This window comes from Leptodactylus fuscus, chromosome 7 (genome assembly GCF_031893055.1).
Source record: "Leptodactylus fuscus isolate aLepFus1 chromosome 7, aLepFus1.hap2, whole genome shotgun sequence".
NCBI classification, from domain to species: domain Eukaryota; kingdom Metazoa; phylum Chordata; class Amphibia; order Anura; family Leptodactylidae; genus Leptodactylus; species Leptodactylus fuscus.
The window spans coordinates 103,036,991-103,061,300 of NC_134271.1; the positions used below are offsets into that span (position 1 = coordinate 103,036,991).

Consider the following 24,310-nt stretch of genomic DNA (forward strand, 5'->3'; position numbering starts at 1 on the left):
ACTAACATTAGTGAAGAATTCGCAGGGCGACACGGCGATCTTTAATCATATGATGGGAACTGCGGCCAAAATCGCTTTGTAGCCCCAGCCTTATTCCCCTACTGCTACTATTTGTGGTTTTGGGTGTAATATAAACTAGTTTCTGTATAGCCCCATAAGATATCTTTATCTTATTTCCCATTGTCATTCTATTTCTTCAAATGATCCAAAATTTTAAAGCAGCCTTGTGTTTTAAATGAGAAAAAAAAAGCCTGGCTCTCATAGGCGTCAGGTACAGGGTGACAGCTTCATGCAACAGCCCAGCAGATGGCGTTTGCAGTCTCCATTACAGAGGGAAAAATGTCACCTATCCTGGATTTTCAAGCTAGAGGGGGAGGGAGGTTTGGCTGGTGATGTCATGAACCTGTCGTGCAAGTGCAGGCGGAGAAGGGTGTCTTAGCAGGAGGAAAGAGGGTGTGTAGCTTGTGTGTATCCATTACCTGCCTCTATACACCTTCAGATCTGCAGCTGAGGAAAGGAAGGGGAAGTATCTGCTCCTTGATTCCCAAGACTCCTCATACGGATTCCAGGCTGTGCCAGACATAAACCCTAAGACAGGTAAGTGCGAAGCTAATGTATGGCATCACCTTGGGAACAGGAAACAGCTGATCATCCATATTCTGGCCTGCAGCCTCAATCTCATACCTGAATACAATGTTGCAATCTGTAACGCTTAGACCTCAGTCACATTATGACAATACTGTAGATGGATATGCTGTTTTGCAGTATTCTTTATATTGTATTTTCCAGTCCTTGATGGGATCCTCCTAGTGTAGGGTGACATATTCATTCCGCCAACTAGGGAGCTGGGTGAAGATTAACCCTTCCCGGACTGTGAATGCTGCTGTGTTGGTAATCAGCCTCCCCTCCCCCTTTCCCACTGTTCTTCGGCAGCAGAAAAAAAGGGATTAATGATTACATTCTGACAAGGAGAAATCCTGGAGGGGAGGGGTTCACTTATTTAAAGGGATAAATATTGCAGCTGCAATACCGCTTGTACATGCACGGATGTGATAATACTTGTATCTATCTGCTTGCAGCTACTGTCTTTTGCTACATTGTGTCTGTCGCACTGAATAATAGATGATAAAGCTGGGTTTGGTCACTGCAGGGCCCTGTGCTTTTTAATTCTCACTGGGGGAGATGAGCCGCTTTGATTTGTCTGTTTGGCAGCTGCCTCTTACCAAGCTCAGTCTTGCTTTTCCCACCCACTCGAGGGGAAAAACCACTGGTCTTTGCTGGTGCCAGATCCTACATTTGTGTTTCCATCACACTTGCTCTGTTGTCACTTTTTTTTTCTTTTTCTTAGACCGGGTTCACCCAAAGATGAATCTACGCTTGCGTATTAAGCGATTGCATACAGAGCAGTTCCCTACGATAAACCCTTTGATCATATGTCATCCTACAAGATCATTGTTGTATTTTAGCTATATTGTATGCCTGGTTTATACACACAAGAATATTTTTATGGTCTCCTTTTTGGGGTTTGGAGATCCATAAGCTGGGGCCCAGCTGATGCCACAGCATTATGTGAACCACCCATATCTTTTTGATGGTTTATGGCACACTTAGGCCGCTTTTACGTTATGTTATAGACAATCCTTTTACAATTACAGGTCTGGCTGCCAAATGATGGATTTTGGCAGTGAAGGAGTTAAAGGCAGCCACTGATATCTAATCTCCATGGACCTTCCTAGTATATTATCATATATTGCAGACCTCTCAGTGGTTGTGGTGCCCAATGACTGTCTCAGGAATTCCAGCACATGCCTTGTATGTTGTGGTTGTTAGGAAGATTATGGATTGTTTATTCCTAGAGTCTTAGCAGCAGTTTCCAAAATGGTTGCAGACAGCGGCCTGTTATATTCGGAGTGAGAGACGTAGTGTGGGATAACAGAGTTCTAGAATGGAACTGGTATAGTAAAGTGTGAAATCTTCATTTTGCTTGTATATATGTGTATAACAGCTGAGCTGCACAGAGCCATAATGCAGCTCATATGGACTCTTTATAGGACTGTGGAACACGTTTTTGAGCCTCTGATTTCATACAGAGATATATTTTGGTATATTTGTTATCCTTGATGGTTATTACTACAAGAGTATTAGAAGGATCAATATGACTGGTCGAGAAGGAATATGGGCTGTAAGCTTGAGCCACCAGGCCCCGGGTTTCGAGAAGAGCCGAATGCAGCTGTGCTACGCTGTTTCTATAACACCCTTAGAAATAATTAGGAGTTACAGAAACTGTGTGCATCTCTGTTATATGTTATCATAACTCCTATTTACCTCCATAGGATTTGCAGAAATGGAGTAGAACTGCTTCATTCAGTTGTTTCCATCAGTTCCAGCTACATCAGGCAGCTGGAGACATGAGTATACTCATCTCCGTCATGAAAGGCTGATATGAGAATACCTCTTAGGCTGGCGCGGTTTTGGAAATCGCAGCATGTCAATTATACTTACGGAAAAGCCATAGATATAGTTGAAATAGAAAGTCTGCAGAGGAAACCTCTGCAAACTTTCTGCCTAAACAGCTGTGGGAATTACCGCGATGCATTGCCGCCATGTTTTTTCCCGCAACGCTTTTTTGCTGCGGGATGCCACATGGAGTCTTATCCTACAGGACCCAGGTACAGCTGATGTGCCAGGCCACAGAAGTGTCAAGCTATGGCTTTGAATGTAATGTTACTTATTTTATTTATTTTTTTACAGTGGCACCCTATGGATGACCTAAGCCATTGTTTGCCTATACCAGTGGTTCTTAATCTTGTTTGAGGTACTGAACCCAACAGTTTCATATGCACATTCACCAAACCCTTCTTTAGTGATAAATCAAATATGATTTTTTTCCAAATTCAAGACATAGGTATATGTTTGTTTTTTTTTTACTGGTACACAAAATGAACCCTGTATACGGCCTAGGATTTGATTGAACCCTGGTTAAGAACCAGTGGCCTATACATTGGCATACGTCAAAGTCCTCTGGCTGAGGATGTGACAGGAGTGTATACCTCTATGGAATGCTTAAAGGCTATCTACATGGAACCCGAAATCTAGCATGGGTAGTCAGGCTGCCCCCATACGTGATAGATGGATGATGGATCATTAGGTGGGAAGAAAATGGGAGTTCAAATAACCCTTTACAAACTCAACTATATGCAAACTCTATATAGGGGTGTGAAACCAATTAAACTACTGTATCACCTATGAATAATCTTTCATTGTTATTGCAGGTGTGTCTTCCCATATAGATACTAACGCTTGTCCGAGCTAATAGTCTTGACATATGCATCATTTACAAGGAGTCTATACACAGTTAGCATGTTACCGATCATAAAGGAAGTGGACATTTATGAAGGGGGGGTTCCTTTGGACATAGATTTGCCCATTACTACTGGTGTATACATAAACACAAAGAGAAGTGCTGACGTTATTGCACCGAGCAATGTCTTAACACCTTAATTTTTTGACAAAGCTTATCTGCAACCACTTAATTGGACATACCATATACAACATATATATGATATATACAAATATCACCGTAACTTTTAAGCATGTACAGTAACATTTTAATAATTGTGGCTGGTGGGGAGGTATTTTCTGGTGCACCAGAGACTTATTGTCTTAACCCACTCATACACATACACTGTATGCAATATTATTGTAAAGTCACTTATTATTCTATAGTGTTGATCAAAAGAAAGGCAAAAAAAATCAACTATACAATTGAGGTTCCTGGGCCCCAGTACAACATCTTCAGAAGTTCTTATATGTGACATTTCTAATACTGGGGTCTTATGTGGCTACGTTTTGGGCCACCCTTAAATACCAGGAGTTGAGTGCACATGCTACTGCTACCCCTTACATCTATGACCTTAGTTCTCCTTCAATGCTGATGGTGTAACCTGCTTTCCTCTTTGTGAAGTGAATGAACTCTTATCATGAGCACAATCCTATGCATGACCTGGAGCCTTTCTGCAAACTAAAGTTTCATTTGTTAGACAAAATATTCTCCAATTGTGCATAACAGAATATGACCTGTAGTCCACATCACCTCTGCTGATTCACATGGGTAAACCAGTTCTCACTGAAGGAATATAATACTAGGTTTCATAAGCCTTTTTTTTCCTTCTTGGTGTGGGAGATTTACCTTTCTGCACCCTGGGAAGATTAGGTCCTGTTTTTTTTTAAACAATTAGTCATTCTCCACCCTTGTTTGTGGATAACAATGAAGATTTATGTAGGGCTCGCAATAAGAACTGAGTCTGAAGCACCTTGTAGAGAAAAATAATGAAGCCAGCCCTCTACATAACCTCTACAGATAACACGTATACCCTTTCGTAACCCTTTTTATACAAATAGATACTTGCTTTATTGTAAATGGTTGGGTTGATTTTCCAACAAATACATTTGGGTATCTGGGTCAGAGCTAAAAAGAGGTAAGGGGAAGGATTAGCAGGCAACATCTTAATGTACATGAGTCTAAAAGTTATTAGTAGGGATCTAAGTGCCTCCTGGTTGAAAAAGTCCAGGAAGTTTTGTTTGCCAGTCTTAGATGGCCGTGTGAGGTTCATAGGTTCATATATTGGACTTATAAATATTAAGCTCTGTTCCATTCAGGGCTATAGAATTTTGTTTTGATAGTTCAGCACCCTGTTGGAATAAGGCCTGGAGGTTGGGGGGGGGGGGGGGGGAGTAGTTGCTGTGGTCATGGTGGCAAGGATCTCAATGGTGGTTAGCATGCCTGTGATGGTAGGTGCTGGAATAAGAATTAGGAGACAGGGTTTGCTAAACATAGAATGATTTTACTGAAAAGGGACACTGTTTAACTCAACAGATTCCAGATACTGAAGGTTCAGTTCTTTGGAGTGTTACACTGGGGCTGGAACTGAACTTGTAGATGGTATTTCCTAGGTGGCAGTCTTTTAACAGTGTGCTAAGTCCAGAATGTGTCTACAATGCCCTGAATGTGGTGTGCAGATCCAAAATAAGGATTACCCTGTCTGACCTAAGGTTACTCTCTTGTTTTTTTGCATACCCTATCCAAATGAACATGGATAAATTTTATCTCCTGTCTGCAGAACAACTCTTTGACTGCCTATGAGCTGGCGTGGGTCCGACCTAACCAGGATCTCTACCTCAGTCACCATACTTCTTCAACACACTCTCTCATACACATCATGTCAACTCAAGGCTCGATCACATCTGCGCCCGGCACTCCGTACTTCAGGTTTCCGTTTCCTGCATAAAACAGAGCAGGGGACGGAAACCTGCAGGAGTCTTTCTCACCCATTCATTTGAATGGGTGAGAAAGATGTCCGGCCGTGAGCGGCGGTGAGCGTTTTATGCTCTCCGCCGCGAAACTGGGTTTTATAATCCGGACACAGAGTTGGACATGCAGTACTCTGTGTTCGGATTAAAAAAAACGGTTTCGCGGCGGAGAGCATAAAACGCTCACCGCCGCTCACGGCCGGACCCGGTCTGTGGTTTCCGTCTTCTGGCATGCAGAAGACGGAAACCACAGAACGGACAGCTGAACGCAGGTGTGAACCTAGCGTTACCTGGGTTTCCTGCCCTGGTCTCCCAGCCAATAGGAGGTTGCCTAGAGATCCCTTCATCAGGTTTGGAGCAAGGCAGGGCTTAAACCCAGAGAATGGTGTACACAAAATCTCCCTACTGACTGAACCACAAGCTCCATCAGTTATGCATACATCACGGGTTCAAGCTGCCTTACAGCCATTGAAAAAGATAACTAAGAGAGTAAAATAGATGGAAGGATCTCTTCAATATGTTACTGCTGATGGCCTTACATGATATATGTGTATACTGTATGTATCAAATACACAAATAGGTGCCCCCCAAAAGAAAAAGATAAAAAATAACCTTTATTAAATATATTTAAAAGCTAAAACACTTTAATAAGATGACAGCTGTTAGCCTCCAATGAAGCCCAATCACTGTAAATAATCCACCCAATGTTAATACATTGAATAGCCCCTAGTCAACAGTATACTGACATATAGAGCACAACACAGATATGATGTTTTAAAAGGCAACGATGTAGCCATGGTTGTTGCCTACTGTGTATGAGGAATACAAGTATGTATCCAATTCAATATACTGTAGTTGGTATTCCTCCCTATTGATTACAAAAACTCCAGTTGCCAGTTTGTTTCAATTTGGCTATGCCTAGAACAGCGAAGTCAGTAACCGTCTATTGCAAACCCCAATAGCTGCCCAAAATTCAGTATATAGCGGTCCCTAGCATGGTTATCGCCCAGCTTCAGATATAAATTGCGCTGTCTGAATGGCAGATCTAGTGAAGGGATCTCCAAAACACTAGGGGGCTGGTGGCTAAGATGTAAATAGAATGGCTCAAATGCTCAAACAACCATGGCTACATCGTTGCCTTTTAAAACATCATATCTGTGTTGTGCTCTATATGTCAGTATACTGTTGACTAGGGGCTATTCAATGTATTAACATTGGGTGGATTATTTCCAGTGATTGGGCTTCATTGGAGGCTAACAGCTGTCATCTTATTAAAGTGTTTTAGCTTTTAAATATATTTAATAAAGGTTATTTTTTATCTTTTTCTTTTGGGGGGCACCTATTTGTGTATTTAAGTCAATTTTGGATGCTCTAGATCCTTTGGGGTATTATACTGTATGTATCCTACTAATATTACACTAATATTATAAATGTGAAAGTTTGTGTGTTTGGATGTTTGTTACTCTTTCACGCAAAAACGACTGAACAGATTTGGATAAAATTTGGCATATAGTTTGTAACCTCGATTTACACACAGGCTACTTTTTATCCCAATAATGACATGGCTTCACGACTGTTATGAATTTATGTTCATATACTATGTTAAACTGCAGCAGATTTCAGCTATTTGCTGTTTTGCTGATAAAGCTGTTTTGTTATCTCTGTATGCAAACACACAGATAACACAGAAGCTGCTCAGAACTGAGATAGGAAAGCCCCAATTGCCAGATGTAGCAGAGCTTGAATACGGCTGAATAAACTGTATAATTGTTTATTTGTCTTTAGGCAAGCCTTAACCTAACCCATTTGACAAATGTTTGTGTAAGTAAACATGCAATAGGGTGAAGAGTAGTTAGTCAAGTACAATGTTTTTCCTATTTACTTCCAGAGCTGCTTCATGGAGCTTGGCATTTTGGTGGAAGTAAGCCAATGAGAGTCCAGATCACATTATTAAGGCAGTAGCTGGCAAGGTTATCTGCTGTAAACAGATTCTTTCTTGCCCAGGATGATTTGATCAGTTGGCAGTCTGTATGGGGGAGGCACATTTGGGACATGAGTGGTTTGATGTATCAAATATCTTCTGTGTGGGAAGAGGTAAGCTATATGAAGTATTTTGAGGGCCATTTACCTCTTTGGTGAGCTTGTTGAGATGGTATATAGAACAGGATATTCCATTTATGTTGGAGAGTAGTTAATACAGTGATGATTGGTTGTTTGAAGTCAATAGAAAGGGTATGTCCAGTCATTCAATTTAAGGTTGTGCCGCAGTGGTTGTAGGTAGCTACAGACTTGGAGATGGTAAGTTGTGCTCACAACTATAACATACAAAAGATCTGGCTATATAGTAGAAACAAATATACATATACTAACAAATATGCATATATGGTACAGAAAGAGGGGCCTTTCCCCTCTTAGGTTGTCGAAAGTCAAGGTACATTAAAATTTTCAGTGGTGAGAGGCAACAGTCCATATACTGCCTATCAATGACTATCCCTATTACCCATGCAATTGACTCTGGCCCTTACAAGGGCATTACCTAACAGACAGTCCCACAGTGAGAGCTGTACAATGCAATGTTATATACGGTAATAATGCATGCTTCTTGGTGGCAGTTCTTAGAAGCCTGTGAACCACACAGTCAAATGAAATGTTAACACTGCAGATTGTTATACAGAACCAGTAGGCAGCACCAGTGATCTACGTCGTCTTTAAGCATCCACCTAAGGAAGATGGTGTAAATGCTTCCATGTAATTGTTAGCCAAACCAGTTTTGTCAGGACAGGCTCACGAGTTAATAAGTAAGGGGCTTCCCAAACCTCCCTCAACAGGTAATGTCGGGGGAAAGAAGTATTAGGCATGTTGAATTTCAATGCCTAATCTTTTTGCTCTCTCTCAAGATAAGTCACCACCAGAGATGTATGGGAACAGGCAGCTTACTCCACTCGCCACCCCCCCCCCCCCCAGTGAGAAGACATACCTGTTATGCCAAACTGAACATAGGGCTGACAGCTACTGAAGTTGTATGGGTGTATCAACTTATATATGATGTATTACTTTCCCCTCTAAGAGGATTAACAATCGTTTTTTCCCTATCAGGAGATTGGATGTGCGGTGGGAGTACCAGAGAGGTAGCTGTCCTTACAGATAGTGCTTATTCTGGTACCTAGGGGGATCCATGCAGTGATGCCTATATGTCCTAAGAGGACAAATAAGTAGGACTTGCTCATGGAGAGTGATGTACCTTTAATGTACCTTGACTTTCTGTGTATTCACTTCTGCCTCTCAAGGGGAACGAGTCATTGCCATCCATCCGAGCCTTCAGATGCTCATCTTCATCTTATGTCTATGATTAGGTGAAAATCCCCTTTAATATGGATTTTCTTGTAGGCAAAGTAGGGTTTAGTTTAAGTTGTGACTTAACCTTTTACCTTTATAACTTATTTAAGAGTCAGAGCTTGGGTGGAGAATTGTTAGAATATTTATCCATATATTGGTGTGACTGGAGTCATATGGTATTTTTGATATGTGGACTATACTGGAATATCACTTTCATCACAGACTTCTCTACTAGACAAATAGACAGGCACTGAAGTTTAAGGATTACTCAGCCATAGTTCTCATATATTAAAGATGACGTTGACTTCAATTAGAATAGTAGTAGATAGTTGCAAAAAGTCCAGATGGCCAGGTCACCTTTCAAGTTATCTACGTCATGTCTCTCAATTTAATGGGACTGATACCATATATCTCCTGAGTACAGGTTTGACACTGTTTTAGCAGACATGATTTCTAAATTTGTACTACCTTTTTAAAGGGGCTCTGCCACCAAAGCATGTTATGAGATATCAAAAGGATAGGCCATAACTTGCTGATCCTTGAGATCTCACTGCTAATGTCCCATCTCCCAAGTGTGAATTGAGCAGCACGTCTTGTGTATGTATTACTGCTCCATATACACAAATGTGATAAGACAACATTCTTGGGATTGATGGGGGTTCCAGCAGTTGGACCCCCATGATGAGCAAGTTATGATCCATCCTTGCTTTGGTGGCCAAGTCCTTTTTAATTATAACTTTATTTTTGAATTTTAGAAGTGGATATGGGAATCCTCATGGTGTCCATTGCTTTTGATCATTTGCATGGTAGCGCACACTGCCAAGAGCATTCAACTAGCCAATTCTATAAATTATTCAACACACATATGTTCCTCTGACTGGACCAGTTCCTGTGTTGATCCTGAACACAATGTGTTTGCTGATGGCTTGATCCGTACTATATAATGTGATTTTATTAGTAGGACATTTCTTTATTGCTGCCTTATATATTTCCCTGTTAAGGATTTTATTGACCAATGAGATGAGTGAATAGGCAGTGGCACAAATTCCAAGGAGAGATGACTGGACATGCATAACCATGGCACATGCATGACCACCTCTCCATCGAAGTCCATTGCTTAGCTGACAGCTGTTCACTGTCTATGGCCATCTCTTATTGCTGTAATTCTCTCTGAACTAAAATTCAGTATGTAGGTGGCAAATTATAGCCCCATGTCTTGAGTATGTTTAACCAAAATCTAAATAAATTCCACCAAAGGGACCAAGAAAATCCTTCCCAATGGAAGGATTTGTAAATTTTCTCCTTTGCTTTAAGGTTTTGTAGATACCCTTTTCTGTTTTGTAGCATACCGTAACACACAGCAATTTGGATTGTTATGGCTGAACCTCTGAGCAACATGAAAATCATAAAAGCCCTTGCATCACCACTTCACATTCAATGGAAAATACGCTTTCCTTCTCACATCAGAGCACTTCACAGAGCTTAAGCAGGCGCAACGCTTGACATTTGTAGCATCATGAATTTCTCCCCATATGTCTGAAAAACTATTTTTCACTGTTATGAGCTCTTTAAGCCTTGTTAAACACATGTAACATTTTTATTTAGAGTGATATTCCCGTACCCCAACTGATCAAGAATGTTCCTACGCAATGTGACAATGTAATCACTTGTGTAGTTATAGAGAGATAATGATAGTATATGGTAGGATCTTTCAAGATATACCTTGGTGCCATACGAAAACTAGTGATCAGTACCAACTGCAACCTCTACATATCCTAAGAGCAGGTGTAACTTTTAGCTTAGTCCTAATGTGAAATCTTTAACAAGCTCCCACCTACCATGTTCCATTTGTAATTTTGAGTTTTTGTTTATATTTATTTATTAATACTTTTTCTGAGGAATTAAAGGGGTATTCCCACCTCACATACTAATCAGTCTTTACTGCTGTAAAATCTTCTTTCTTCCTGGTTTCTTGCATCATTTGGTGGGCGGGGTTTCACATGCAACCTGCCGTTTAGCTCCACCCCCAAATTCACGTGTAACTCCGCCCACCCATATTGGACTATGAAGTACAGGCAGCAGCAACTCCATTCTGTGTTACATACAGAGACTGCCTGTCTCTGCCATAATGAACACAATTTAATTAGCTAGCCTGATAACTGGGAGAACAGAAGAAATGAAAGCAGCTCCTCTCCTCTATCTGCTAACAGGAAGCTAGGTCACGTGGTGTAGACACAGGAATAGCTAGATACACAAGCTCGCTCCCGTGCACTTAGCCCCTCCTCCCTCCCCCCCTGAGAGCAGCAGATACATCACTTGACTCATGAGCAGCTAAGTCAGGGCTGTGGCCACAAAGAATTGAATAAAGTAAGATAGTGGACAAACAAAGCAGTTTTGCTGAAGCAATGTATTTAAGAAAAGTTTTACATCCACATTAACAAGCAGTATAGATAGGATTCTTGTGATGGGACAACCCCTTTAATGTTGGACCTATGGATGTCCAACTGCTGGAACCTTCACCTGGCCTGAATATGAAGATCCCAGGTTGTGTTATAGGGTCTTTTCCCAGGGTGGTCACTGTCTTGGGCTCTTTCCTCAGGGCTCGTTACCTATCGCAGTTCCTGAGATTTTCTAATGTTAGCGATGCAGCATATTTTGACATTGTCATTCCGGTGAGATAACTTTATACTTAAACGGGTTTTATTAAGGATTTTCAATAAAAATACAACACAAATAAACAAAGATAAATTGAGCATCAATAAAAAAGGCACATATACCAGTAGGCGAGACGGCCAAAGGAGACCTCTCACCACAATGATCAAAACTAGCTCAACGAAGAGACGAAAAGGGAATAAGGAAGAGACAGGGGACGAACGAACAAACACAGGGCAAAGACGGTGAGATCACAAACAGAACTAGAACAGGAAAAGGAGGAAAAGGAAGGTAAGAAAGAAAAAGAGGGAGGAAAGTAGACGGCCATGTCACACTCAGGTGAAGGCAGTAGAAAAAGCAGAGGACTCCTGGAATAGAATCCAGGGGCGCCATCGCAGTTCAAACTTGGAATAGGCGGGCGAATCCTCCGCTACCAGGGTCTCCATCCTCTGTATAAGCAGAAACTCCTGGAGGAACTCAAGCATGGAGGGTGGGGTGGAGCTGCGCCAGTGTCTCGCAATGACAGCCCTGGCGGCCATAAGGAAATGTCTCAGGAGGTCCTCCTTAATTGCCGACAGCTTGCCAGGGATGACTGACAGAAGCGCCAGCTGAGGAGAAACAGTCACAGAGCGCCCACTGACCGTGGAATACAATGAGAACACCGCATCCCAGAAAGGCCGCAGAACGTCACAATCCCACCAAATGTGTAGCATAGTACCCCTAGCGGAGCCACAGCGCCAACATAAGTCCGAAACAGCAGGAAAAATCCTATGAAGAAGCACCGGACACCTGTACCACCGGGACAGAATCTTAAAATTTTTCTCCTGAGCGCTACACGGGAGGGCCAACTTATGAGAAAGCAAGAAGGACCTGTCCCAATCCGCAGAAGACAGACTCACAGGAAGATCGGAGTTCCAGGCAGTAACATAAGAGGGGAGTCCTGCAGTGACATCCGAAAGGAGAACGTCATACAACAGTGAAAGAGCGCGAGGCGGGGAGGTCCGTCGCCCAACTAAGGATTCTAAGGCTAAGGCCGGAGGGGAGAGGTGAGAAGTAAGCGAGAACCGCTTCAAAAAGGACTGGAGTTGGGCGTATTCCAACGACGAGAGGCGTAAGTCGGGGTGAGAACTACATAACTGGGCAAAAGGAGGGAGCGGGGAGTCGCCCGCCACCTCCTGAAGACGAGTACAATTCTCTCTCTCCCAACAGAGGAACCGATCCACTAAGCACCCAGGGGGGAACATAGGATTCCCGAAGAGAGGAGTCAAGGGGCCCGGAACACGGGCCAGGCGACCAGAAGAGCAGACCAAATCCCACACCTTCAAGAAGTGTGAAGGGAGAACGTAAAGACCAGGGGGTTTGGGACGAAAATGCGGTGGAATCCACGGCCAAGAAGAGAGCGAGGATGATAACAGGTCAAATTCGATGGACACCCACTGCTTGTCATGGCGACGGAATTGCCAGTCAAATAAACGAAGCAAAACCGAGGCGCGATAATACAGGCGCACATCCGGAAGGCCATCGCCTCCCCTGGACTTACGCCTGACGAGAGTACGGAACCCAAGTCTGCTCCGAGAGGAGCCCCAAACAAACCTCCCAAACAAGGACTGTACTTTGGCCAAAAAGGTGCGTGGGAGAGGGATAGGAAGGGCCTGAAATAGATACAAAAACCGGGGGAGGACATCCATTTTAAGGGCATGAATTCGACTGAACCAAGAGGGAAGGCGAGCGCCATAAGAGCGCAAGTCCTTAGTAATGGCATCCAAAAGCGGGAGATAATTAAGTTGGAATAGAGAAGCAGGATCAGGGGAGATACGGATCCCTAAGTACTTGAAGGAGGAAGGCTGCCACCTAAAAGGGAAAGTCCGCGCCAGAAATTCAGCCTCAGAGGGTGGAAGTGAGACATTAAGGGCCTCACTCTTAGATAAATTAACCTTAAAGTTACTAAGGGCACCAAAACGAGAAAATTCGCGCAGAATAGCCGGGAATGACACCCGCGGATCGGAGACATAAAGCAGAAGATCATCTGCATATAACACCGCTTTGACCACACGAGACCCCAGAGGTATGCCGTGAACATCTGGGCAATGGCGCAACACCACCGCCAGGTGCTCCATCACCAAAGCAAAAAGCAACGGCGAGAGGGGGCAACCCTGGCGGGTACCGTTATGGACCAAAAAGGGGTCCGAAATTACTCCGTTCGCACAGACACGCGCCGACGCATTCCCGTAGAGAGCCAAGATCTTGCCCAAGAATCCGGAACCAATACCGATCTGCACAAGGGTCTCCCGAAGAAACCCCCAATGGACGCGATCAAACGCCTTTTCGGCGCCAATTGAAAGCAAACAAAGAGGGACTCTAGTGGAGCGGGCTACAGAGATGGCCAGAACAGTTTTACAGACATTATCGCGTGCCTCCCGACCCGGAATAAAGCCGATCTGATCACTATGAACCAAAGCAGGCATGAAAGGAGAAAGACGGTTCGCCAACAGTTTCGCATACAATTTCACGTCTATATTGATTAAGGAGATAGGCCGGTAACTCGCAGGGCACACGGGATCCTTACCAGGCTTAGGAATCACAGTGATCAGAGCCGACAAGGATTGCGCAGAAAACGGCGACGACTCCCCCACACTACTAAACACCCGTGCCAAGTCCGGGGAGAGCAGAGAACCGAAGCATTTATAAAAACGAGCAGTGAACCCGTCCGGGCCCGGCGCCTTACCCGCAGGCGTCGCCTGAATCGCCGCGGCGACTTCCTCCGACGAAAACGGTGACTCAAGGGCTTCCGCATCGTCACTAGAAAGGGAGGGGAGAGCAGTCTCCGTAACATAACGACGGATCTTATCCCGGAGCGCCGATGGATCTAGGTCTGCATAACGACCGCGGATATCATACAAGTTGGAATAAAACAAGCGGAATTCCGCAGCGATGTCAGAGGGATTATGTACTAAACCACCCGATCCTGTACGCAAGCGCGGAACATATGCGGGGGAGTCACGCGGATGGAGACGCCGAGCCAGCGAACGACCACATTTATCAGCAAACTCATAATAATGTTTTCTAACGCGATCCCTGAAGCGCAGATATTTCCCGTCCAGAAGGGCACGGAGTTCCTCCCTAACATTAAGAAGCTCAGTGAAGGTTGCACGGGAGTCGGTCTGCTTGTGGGACACCTCCAGATCGTGGATCCGCCCCAAAAGGGCAGCAACCCCAACGGCCCTCTCCCTCTTAAGACGAGCGCCATGCTGAATAAAGACCCCCCTCGCTACACACTTCATAGCCTCCCATTGCATAGGGAGGGAAGTAGAGTCAAGGGAATGATCAAGCCAGAAGTTCCGGATAGCCTCCCCGACAGCCTCCCTACAGGAGATGTCCTTCAATAAGCCTTCGTTTAAGCGCCAGTTAAAAGGACGACGCAACAAACCAGGGATGTCCAATGACAAATGAACAGGGGCATGGTCCGACCAAAGGGCCGAGTCGATACGGACTACCGGGGACCAGGACAGGGCATGGTGGCTGGTCAGGAAGAAGTCAATGCGACTGTAAGAGTTATGAGCCGGGGAGTAATAAGTATAATCCCTATCTAGAGGGTGTAGGATACGCCAGACGTCTACCAATTGGGAGTTGTGGAGGGCCGACAACAAACGGCGCAATTGCGAGGGAGCGTGGGGGGGACGCGGGGGAGAGGAGTCAACATGGGGGTCCAGCACAAAATTGAAATCACCACCCAAAACTACAACCCCCTCACTAAAGTCTGCCAATCTGCGGATAAGGGACCTACAGTACGCCAATTGACCCTGATTCGGAAGGTAGCAGCCAGCCACGGTAAGAACCGTGCCTCCCATGCGCAATTTCAAGAAGAGAAACCTACCCTCAGGGTCGATACAGGTGTCCAGAACCTCATGCTGCAAGGAACGGTGGATAGCAATTGAGACTCCCTTGGACTTAGCAACAGGGTTGACGCTGTGGAACCACTTAGGGAAGTAACGACTGCGGATGTCCGGGACGTGGTCCTTCTTAAAATGGGTTTCCTGCAAAACAAGGACATGTGAGCGCTGTTTATGCAACTGATACAAAATCTGATTACGTTTTTGAGGGACATTAAGGCCCCGAGCATTGAGGGTGCAAAAGTTAATGGAGGACATGGCCGAGGGGAGAGAAAAGAGAGGGGAAAGGGACGAAACAACCGGAAGACAACCAGAAAACGATTAAGAAAAACAAGTAAGAGAGAGAAAAGGAAATAGATGGAAACAACCAGGAATGAGACACAAAAGACAGGAGGACAAAAGGAACAAAACCAACTAAGTGGGGTGGAGAGAAGAACTCCACACAAAGAGGTGGGGAAGCGGCAAAGAAAAAGATTGCCAAAGACCACGCAAACAGAAAGCGTGGAGACCCCGGTGGGAAACGGGCTTTTCCAAATATAGCAGCCGGTACCCCATCCCAGGCCCCCAGGCGAAAACACCGAAACAGTAAATCATCTAGTAAAGAATAAAATGCTGACCGAAAAAATAGAACAATAAGAACAGGAACACAAGAATCAGAGGAAACAAGCCCCACGAGGGAGCCATCTGGTGGAGAGGACAGGAACACCGCATATAAAAATAAGCATCACACATGCCTATCCCCCCCACGTATATCCCAAGAACATAAAGGGAGAGCAGTCCAAACTAAAGAAGTCCGTCACAAACAGCAGAGCAATCAGGTAGAAGCGCCAGGAGCAGCCTGGGACGAACTCGTCTCCACCGAGGGGCGGGTCTTGCGGCGCCTCCCGGAACGCCGCTGAGGACAGGCAGGAGGGGCCGACAGGAGATCACCAGGAAACGGAGGCCATGAGAGGGCAGGAACAGATGGGAGGCCCAGGGCAGAGGCAAAATTGAAAAGTTCATCCGGATGGGACATAGAAACAACACGGCCGCCATGGCGGACCAGGAGGCGGAAAGGAAAGCCCCAAGTATACGGCACTTGATGCTGGGTGAGCACATCCAGAAGAGGCTTCAACGCTCTCCGTTTAGCAAGGGTGAGGCGTGACAGATCCGGAAGTAGTTGGAGTTCAGAGTCCTGAAACAATATTTTCGGCACTTCCCGAACTTTGCGCATAATCGCTTCCTTCAACTGGTATCTATGCACCCTGCAAATAACATCTCGGGGCCTATTGTCATCAGGAGGGCGCGCACCCAAAGAGCGGTGCGCACGGTCAAGCTCAATGGGCGAGTCCAAGGGGGCCCCCAAGATTGAATTGAAGATGGTGCATCCAGATGCTGAGACTCAACAGATTCAGGCAGTCCTCTCACCCTTATGTTATTGCGTCGATTGCGATTCTCCAAGTCATCCAGCATGTCAGACAAGAACCGCAACTGTCGAGTGTGAGAGGCAATGGTTTCCTCCTGGGTAGAGAGCTGGGAATCATGGGAGGCAGAGGACGCTTCGAGGGAATCCACTCTGGTCTCCAGTTGTTGTACAGAGGAACGGACAGCAGATAGCTCCGATTTGTAAGACTGCTCAAGACGAACCACATATTCCTCCATATCAGACTTAGTAGGGACCGCCACCAGGTGAGCGCTAAGGCGGCGTAGTTCAGCCAGGGTATCAGAAACAGAAGCAGAAGAAGTGTCAGCTCCAGCAAGGTCATAAGCAATACAGAGACGTGGCCCACTAACCGCGGCAGCAGTAGGTGAGGCAGAGGGGACTGGCGGGAAAGCAACAGCAGCCTGACGACCTTGGGGAGACTGGGAGGGAGCGGCAGAAGGGGGGTCAGTCCTCAGGGGGGGAGCAGCTGGTGAGGTAGGAAGTTCACGGGCCTCATGGTCGGTGTAGACAGAAGCCAGGGGACTTGGAGGCACACACAAAACAGCCAGGGTCTCCCGGACAGGGCATGAGGGGGATGTTGTGGCCATCCTAGGGAGGGAAGACTTAGAGGGGAGCCAGTCAGACCTGTCCTCTCCCCAAGCAAGAGACCCTGAGGAGGCAGTCATAGGCTCCAGGGGGGGGGACAGCAGTGGGGCAGCAGGGGAAGGCGGCAGGGACGGCCAGTCACTATCCAACCCGGGAGCAGGCAGCAGAGAAGGTGAGGCAGAGCCACGGCCTACCTGCCCATCATCCTTCAGGCCGGAGGAGAGAGGCCGCCGGAGGTGTGCGTCGGCAGGCAGACATCCCCGGCATGTAGATCATCCGGACCGCCGGAGGCAGAGGAGCACGGCAGCACGTCCCCAGAGTCCACTTCATCGCTGAGGGCAGAAGGTAGAACAGCACCGGAGGCAGCCGGAGAGAGCACAGAGCCTGCAGGAAGCCGGCCGCGTGGAGCGGCTACAGGAGCGGGCGCCATCTTGGATCCGGACGGAGCAGAGGAGTCCCCACAGCGCGGCACCCGGAGGAAGCGGGAGACAGAAGAGGAGCCAGAAGTCCCCGGAGGGGTGGAAGAGGACCGTTGAGAGGGCCTGCGGTTCTTCCCCATCACAGAGCAGGTAAGTTCAGCTTCAGTCAGCGGTAAAAGGTGTCTTTACCCGGAGCCAGGGACGGAGCAGAGGCAGCACACAACCTCACTCCTCCATGGCCAAACCACGCCTGTGAGATAACTTTATGTTAGCAGCAACATTTATGATCATTTATTTTTTGGACGATGGCACAAATTTCCCCTTTTCACGTGCATAACAATGGTGAACGTTCTACTTGATACAATTCCAGAATTGTATTCATTCTGCTGGAATCTACCGCCATTAAAACCGCTTGTAAACTACTTATATGCTGTAAGAGATGAAATAGTGAGCATACCCTTTTTGTGCAATCTTTCTGACCACATCTGTTGGAGCACCCTTTTTTGCCTGTGGCCACTGCACACCAGGATCTGTAAATTTTTGTTAGGGTGTGACATTGGGTGGTGACCACAGGTGTAAATGTTTTTTTGGTAGGGGCTTGAGTACTCCAAACCGCTTATTTGCATGCAGAAAAAGTTGATTTTCTTGGCAGCAAGATTACACATGGACACAAAAAGATATGTTCCATATGTCCCTACCTGTGCCTAACAAAGCATGTAAACTGATTAGAAGGGATTTTTGTCAATGGTAGACTCCGGTAATTGGCTATTGATGACCCCATGCCCCCCCATACTAGTGACCAAAACAAATGTGAGAAAAGTGTTTTGGCCATTCCTTAAATGCCAATGTGAACCTGTTCTGACAAAATTAGGCTTGGAACAACTAAGCTATTGTCATTGTCTATAGGTCCAAATATGTTTGAGTGACACCACCCTGAAGGCGTGAATGCTTTTACAGTGAATTGTGTGCAAAACTTGTTCCTTCTACACATAAACATTTGTATTGCGATGAACAGGTCTAGTTTCAAGCGTCGGGGACCCTGGGAATGTTGGTAGAACAGGTGTGACATGTACATTAGCATGTGAAAGAGAAAAAGATTGGTACATTCTCTTTGTATTGATGTGTTGCCACACATAACCAAGTTCCCTCTTTTTTGTTTCTAGTCATAACCCAAATTTCATGGTCTCTAAAGTAAAACATGTATCGAGACAATCCATCTTCCACTTGCCATTTATTCTGCTAGTGTCGATTTATGCGGCAGAGGGGTCCTGAAGGTCTGTTAAGCACCAGGGCCCAGGTACAACTACTTCCTCTGCACCCAATGCAGCTATACCGCGGCTGTTCTCACTCCAGCTTGTGCAAAAAAACAATAAAGGAAACCAGCATGCCACACTTGGTTTAAATTCTGATGTATTACTCTGGTCAATAGGAAGTACTGATGAAGCAAGCATTAGTATAAAGATGGATATAATATCCTCACTAATCCTGATAAATACCCATCAAACTAAAGAAGAAACGCAGATTAAGATGTGTCTGCTACCTAGACCATGACAAGGGATTCTCTCATTGAAGTTGATAGAATCTCTGTGTCATACTCACCCCCATGCACCCTGCCCTTGGCATAACACAGAATATCAACATTATATGGAGTATTCCTCCTAATGAAGTCTCCAACACAGATGTGAACTGAGCCTATGCTGGGTATACATCCTGGAACATTCACCACTGCTGTGTGGGGGTGGGGATTCTTATAATGGGGATGGAAAATGAGATCAGCCCTGAAAATGAATGCTTGTTAAAAGGGTTTTCTGGTATTACCAATTTTCACTTGAAACGCTGCATATTCTGTAAAAATTCTGTCGAGTTGTGTTAAGGCCCTACGTTGCAGAATTGCAGCTTTTTATGTTGCAGATTTTTTTTAGCCAAAGCCAAGAATGGGAAATGTATAGGAAGAACTTCTATCCTTCTTCATAATCCACTCCTGACTTTGTCTCGGAAAACTGCTGCAAAATCTGCAACGTGGGGCCTTAGCCTTAAAATGACTATTGGCATGCCATTTCTGCTTTCCTTCAGCACAGCACCTTAAATCTTGTACATTTAGAATATTGTACTTAGTTTGTATTTGTTCTCTCTATACAGGATGTTTACATGGTAGGTGCTTAGTCAAGAAACAAGATGAGCGTCACGTCATGGTTCCTGGTGAGCAGCTCAGGCACTCGCCATCGGCTGCCTCGGGAGATGATCTTTGTTGGCCGAGAGGATTGTGAGCTCATGCTTCAGGTAAATATATATATTTGCACATATCCCTTTTGCTGGTATAATGTTGGTTTTGTAATTGTGGGTGAAATATTGCATCCATTTTCTATTTGACTACCATTAATTACAAATATAAATTTACAATAGTTTTGGGCTTCTTCAGGTTTAAGGATTTTTTTTCCGCAGAATACTCACAGAACCCCTGATGGTAGTTCTCAGTTTAAGTGTGAAACCAGCCTAAAAACTATGGGGTGTGGATCCATGATAAAGCATTTATAAACTATCTGCTAAGCCCATACTGTATCCTGTGTGATTGAGATTCTATATAGACATTTTTCTTTTTAGCCTGCACCATTGCACAGTGGTACCATTTAGTGGCACATACAGTATCTACGATGTGACACTATACAGGCTTTGCATATTTAGCTTGGTCGTGCACATGGGTCCATAAAGCAGGTTTCATGTTGTGGCCTTGCTCGGTGACTGCTTTCAGAGTCTTATAGACTCCAATAAGAAGTGAAGCTAAGCTGTAATCTCCTTTTTTATGTAGATTGTGAGCCCCATATAGGGATCACAATGTACTTTTTTTTTTGCCTATCAGTATGTCTTTGCAGAATGGGAGGAAATCCACACAAGTACGGGGAGAACATACAAACTCCTTGCATATGTTGTTCCTGGTGTGATTCGAACCCAAGTCTCCAGCACTGCAAGGCTGCAGTGCTAACCACTGAGCCACCATGTTGCCCCTCACTTAGCTGTAATCTCCTTTCTTATGAAAGGCTTAGGCTGTTTTATGCTGCTCAAATAGGCAAATGAAGCTCCATTAGAGGGGTTGCTAGCGTCCCACCTTAACATTCATTTGGTTAAAGTGCATATAATTGGATGAGCCAATGTGTAGAATAGCTTTGTTACATGGCAATGTGCAAATGTTGGAGCCACCCGAGATGAAGGACCAAAACCAAGACCAAATCAGCTATTTGATTAAAACATTTGTCTTCTAGTGGATCAGATGGCTTTATGATGCACAAAAAAGCATTGGCCTTATAACAAAATATTGCATTTTACATGGTTTTTGCACCTTTTTTTGGATTTGCATACTCCGGTTCTACAAGGCTATGGTAGAATAACAACAGCCATTGTATTTTCTGTTCTCCCATTGTGTATTCATAAATGATGTTTATTTATTTGATAGGGTGGAGTTGGAATGACTCATGTCGATCCTCATGGTACATTTTATATAAAAACTATGATGCCAGCTATTGAGTGAAATGTTATGGCATGTGTTCTGCCACTGGCATTTTACTAGTTGCAACACATTTGTAGGAATTCTCATTTAAAAGTAGCAAAAACATTGAAAAACTTGGTAATAAAAATTTACTAGAAAATCAACCTTTAACGTTTAATTGAGCAAACCTCTCAGATAATTTATCCTGCCTGATCTGAGGACAAGATATGATAGAGGTTGAGAAGCTGAGCTCTAGGTATTGTCAGAAGGTGACAGGTAAACTGCTGGAGTCCTGCAATATCAGCCCCAGATTCCTGACTTATGCGTGGTTCAGTGCGGGTCTGGAATAGGTTTCAGCACCAGGTGTGGGTCCTAAGGCTCATTACTGGCCTATAAAAGGTTGCAGAGATCAAGGCAGATCCAGGAAGTGAGGAGGCAGCTTGGTCTGTCCTGTAACCCTGAGTCTGGTGAGACAAATATTGTGTTTGTTTTTTTCATGTGGCTGATAGTAAGCCACACGGATAGTTATGTTATTACTTCTGTTTAGGTATTCACTCGGACGAACAGGAATTTGTTTTATTTTTGCCTGAAGTGAAGGCTGTATTTTGTTTTGTTCATTTTGTGCCTGAAGTGAAGGTTTATTTATTTTCCTGTTTTTGTTTCTAAATAAACCGGTTTGCTGCACATTTTGTGTCCCTGTCTTGACTGGTTGGGTCCGCACCACTGCTTCTACCGAGCTACCTTCCCCACAGTATATATAGGTTTATATGATAAACAGAAATCATGAACAGGTTCACTTTCAGTGTAGCTACAGTTAATTAAAATATCCCATAATGTTCTGTCTTAACTCTACAGGTGGTATGGAATTCATTAGTACTTGGGCCCTTGGACTTGAGAGAGACATTCCCTCCTGACACACACAAACAGTAGTAATTGGGTAACTCAAAAGCTTTGATGTCCTCAAGAGTCACAAAAAATCATATTGATGGTTGTAGAGTTCATATGAGGATTCGCGGAAAGAAGTCTAAGGACAGCAAGCCATCTATCGGATATATTGCTAGGAGGGAGAGCAGGGCCGGCTCCAGGTTTTTATGGGCCCTTGGGCGACAGAGCCTCAGTGGGCCCCCTTGTAAAGGAGGTGGGGGAGTCGAGACACTGTGCGTTGCAGATGAAGCGAGTGACGTCATGCAGGAGTTGTGGCGTCACCAACGCCATACCTCCCAATCTTTTAAAGAGTAGAAAGAGGGGCAAAATGTGTGGCGCGCTCTGCGCGCCACTGCAAATTTAGCTCCACCCACTTTTATGTTGATTCCACCCATTCTCATTCATTTATTATGTGCTCCCACACAGTATAATCCTCCTACAGTCACCTGTAAATTATATGCCCCCCCCTCCATCTCTCCCCCAGTTTCATATACACCCTTCCTCTGCCCCCAGTTTCATGTCCCCCCTCCATCTCTGTCCCCAGTTTCATCACGTTCTCCCCCTTCATCTGCCCACAGTTTCATGTCCCCCGTCTCTGCCCCAGTGTCATGCCGTTCCCCCCCTCCCCTTCATTTGCCCCTTCAGTTTCATTGGGCCCCCTCCATCTCTGTCCCCAGTTTCATGCCATTCTCTCCCCACCCCCTTCATCTTCCCCAGTGTCATGCCGTTCCCCCCCCCTTCATTTGCCCCCTCAGTTTCATTGGGCCCCCTCCATCTCTGTCCCCAGTTCCATGCCGTTCTCTCCCCACCCCCTCCATCTGCCCCAGTGTCATGCTGTTCTCCCCCCCTCCATCTGCCCCAGTGTCATGCTGTTCCCCCCTCCCCTTCATTTGCCCCCCAGTTTCTTTGGGCCCCCTCCATCTCTGTCCCCAGTTTCATGCCGTTCTCTCTCCACCCCCTTCATCTTCTCCAGTGTCATGCCGTTCCCCCCCTCCCCTTCATTTGCCCCCCAGTTTCATGGGCCCCCTTCATTATGTTTCACCTTAATATGTAATACAAAACAAACACTTACACTCACCTTCTATCACTCACCTTCCATCGTTCCCCCGACGCTCCTCTCTCTCTCCCTCCAATCACATACGCGATGCAGGAGCTGTGAGATCAGCTCCTGCTTAGCTCCGGACCGGCTTGCGTGTGTAGGCGTGATGCGATGACGTCATCGCGCCTACACACGCAAGCCGGGCCGGAGCTTTAAAGCAGGAGCTGATCTCACAGCTCCTGCATCGCGTATGTATTCCAGCTCATCGGCGGACGGACGCCGATGAGCTGGAATCGTGACAGGCAAGTGCCGGGGGGCCCCCAGAGGCTCTGTGGGCCCCGGCTCTTGCCCGACTATGCCGTGCGCTGACGCCGGCCCTGAGGGAGAGTGTGTCACCATACCAATATATAGTCAGGTTAGCATTTAGGACAGTGGTGGGTGAAATGTAACAGTGAGTGATAAAATATATATATATATATATATATATATATATATATATATATATATATATATATATATATATATATAAAATTTAATTTTTATTTTTTTTTGCTGTCTTATGATAGCCTGGTGTCATCTGGAAAGAAAATGGTTATGTTAACAATTTTTATCCAATGGTTACAATGGCCTGTAAACAATATCTGAAAGAATGTTCCCCAAAAATGATTCATCCTTCTCTCAGTGTTGGTAAACGTGTATGGCCAGTGTGGATGACTATAATGGCCAACATGGACTACAATTTGTGTGACTGTGTTGGCAGTATGATTGCTTTTCACTCATCATCCAGCTTAATGTGTGTGATCACCTTTATGTATGACCATGACAGGCCACAGCTTTATTAGCCTAGTTAATGACCAAGCAAATTCTACCAACAGTTCATTCAATCATTAACTCCGTACAAGCAATGACTTACTCATTATGAAGATGTTGATAAAACATTGAATAATAATATACATAAAGTGTTTGTTCTGTCTATCTTGTCTTATGTAAATTTAAGTTGTAGTAGTTATAGTTACAGGTGACCCCGGCAGTTCTGCCATATTCACTGTGCAGATGAAAGTAACAAAACCAGTCCTGTTACCACTACTGGAGAGATGCAGCATTGATATTATCCCTTTGTGGCCAATCTTTATTTGGTACTAGGATACAATGAGCATATACGTGAGTGCTGGGACCCCTAGTGACTAACTGTAGGGAATCTGTGGAGAGCTCAGCATCAAGTGTTACATATCTAAGCAGCGCTACTACAAG

General features: G+C 45.0%; 1 protein-coding gene across 1 annotated transcript in view; it reads left to right on the top strand.

Moving 5' to 3' along the window:
• Positions 1 to 347: 347 nt before the first annotated feature.
• CEP170B (centrosomal protein 170B) overlaps positions 348 to 24,310 on the top strand; it is a 68,452-nt gene continuing 44,489 nt past the window's right edge. The window contains exons 1-2 of the mRNA XM_075282632.1: positions 348 to 597; positions 19,755 to 19,895. Coding sequence (XP_075138733.1) covers positions 19,791 to 19,895 — 105 coding nt within the window. The 5' untranslated portion in view covers positions 348 to 597; positions 19,755 to 19,790. The remainder of the gene's footprint in view (positions 598 to 19,754; positions 19,896 to 24,310) is intronic.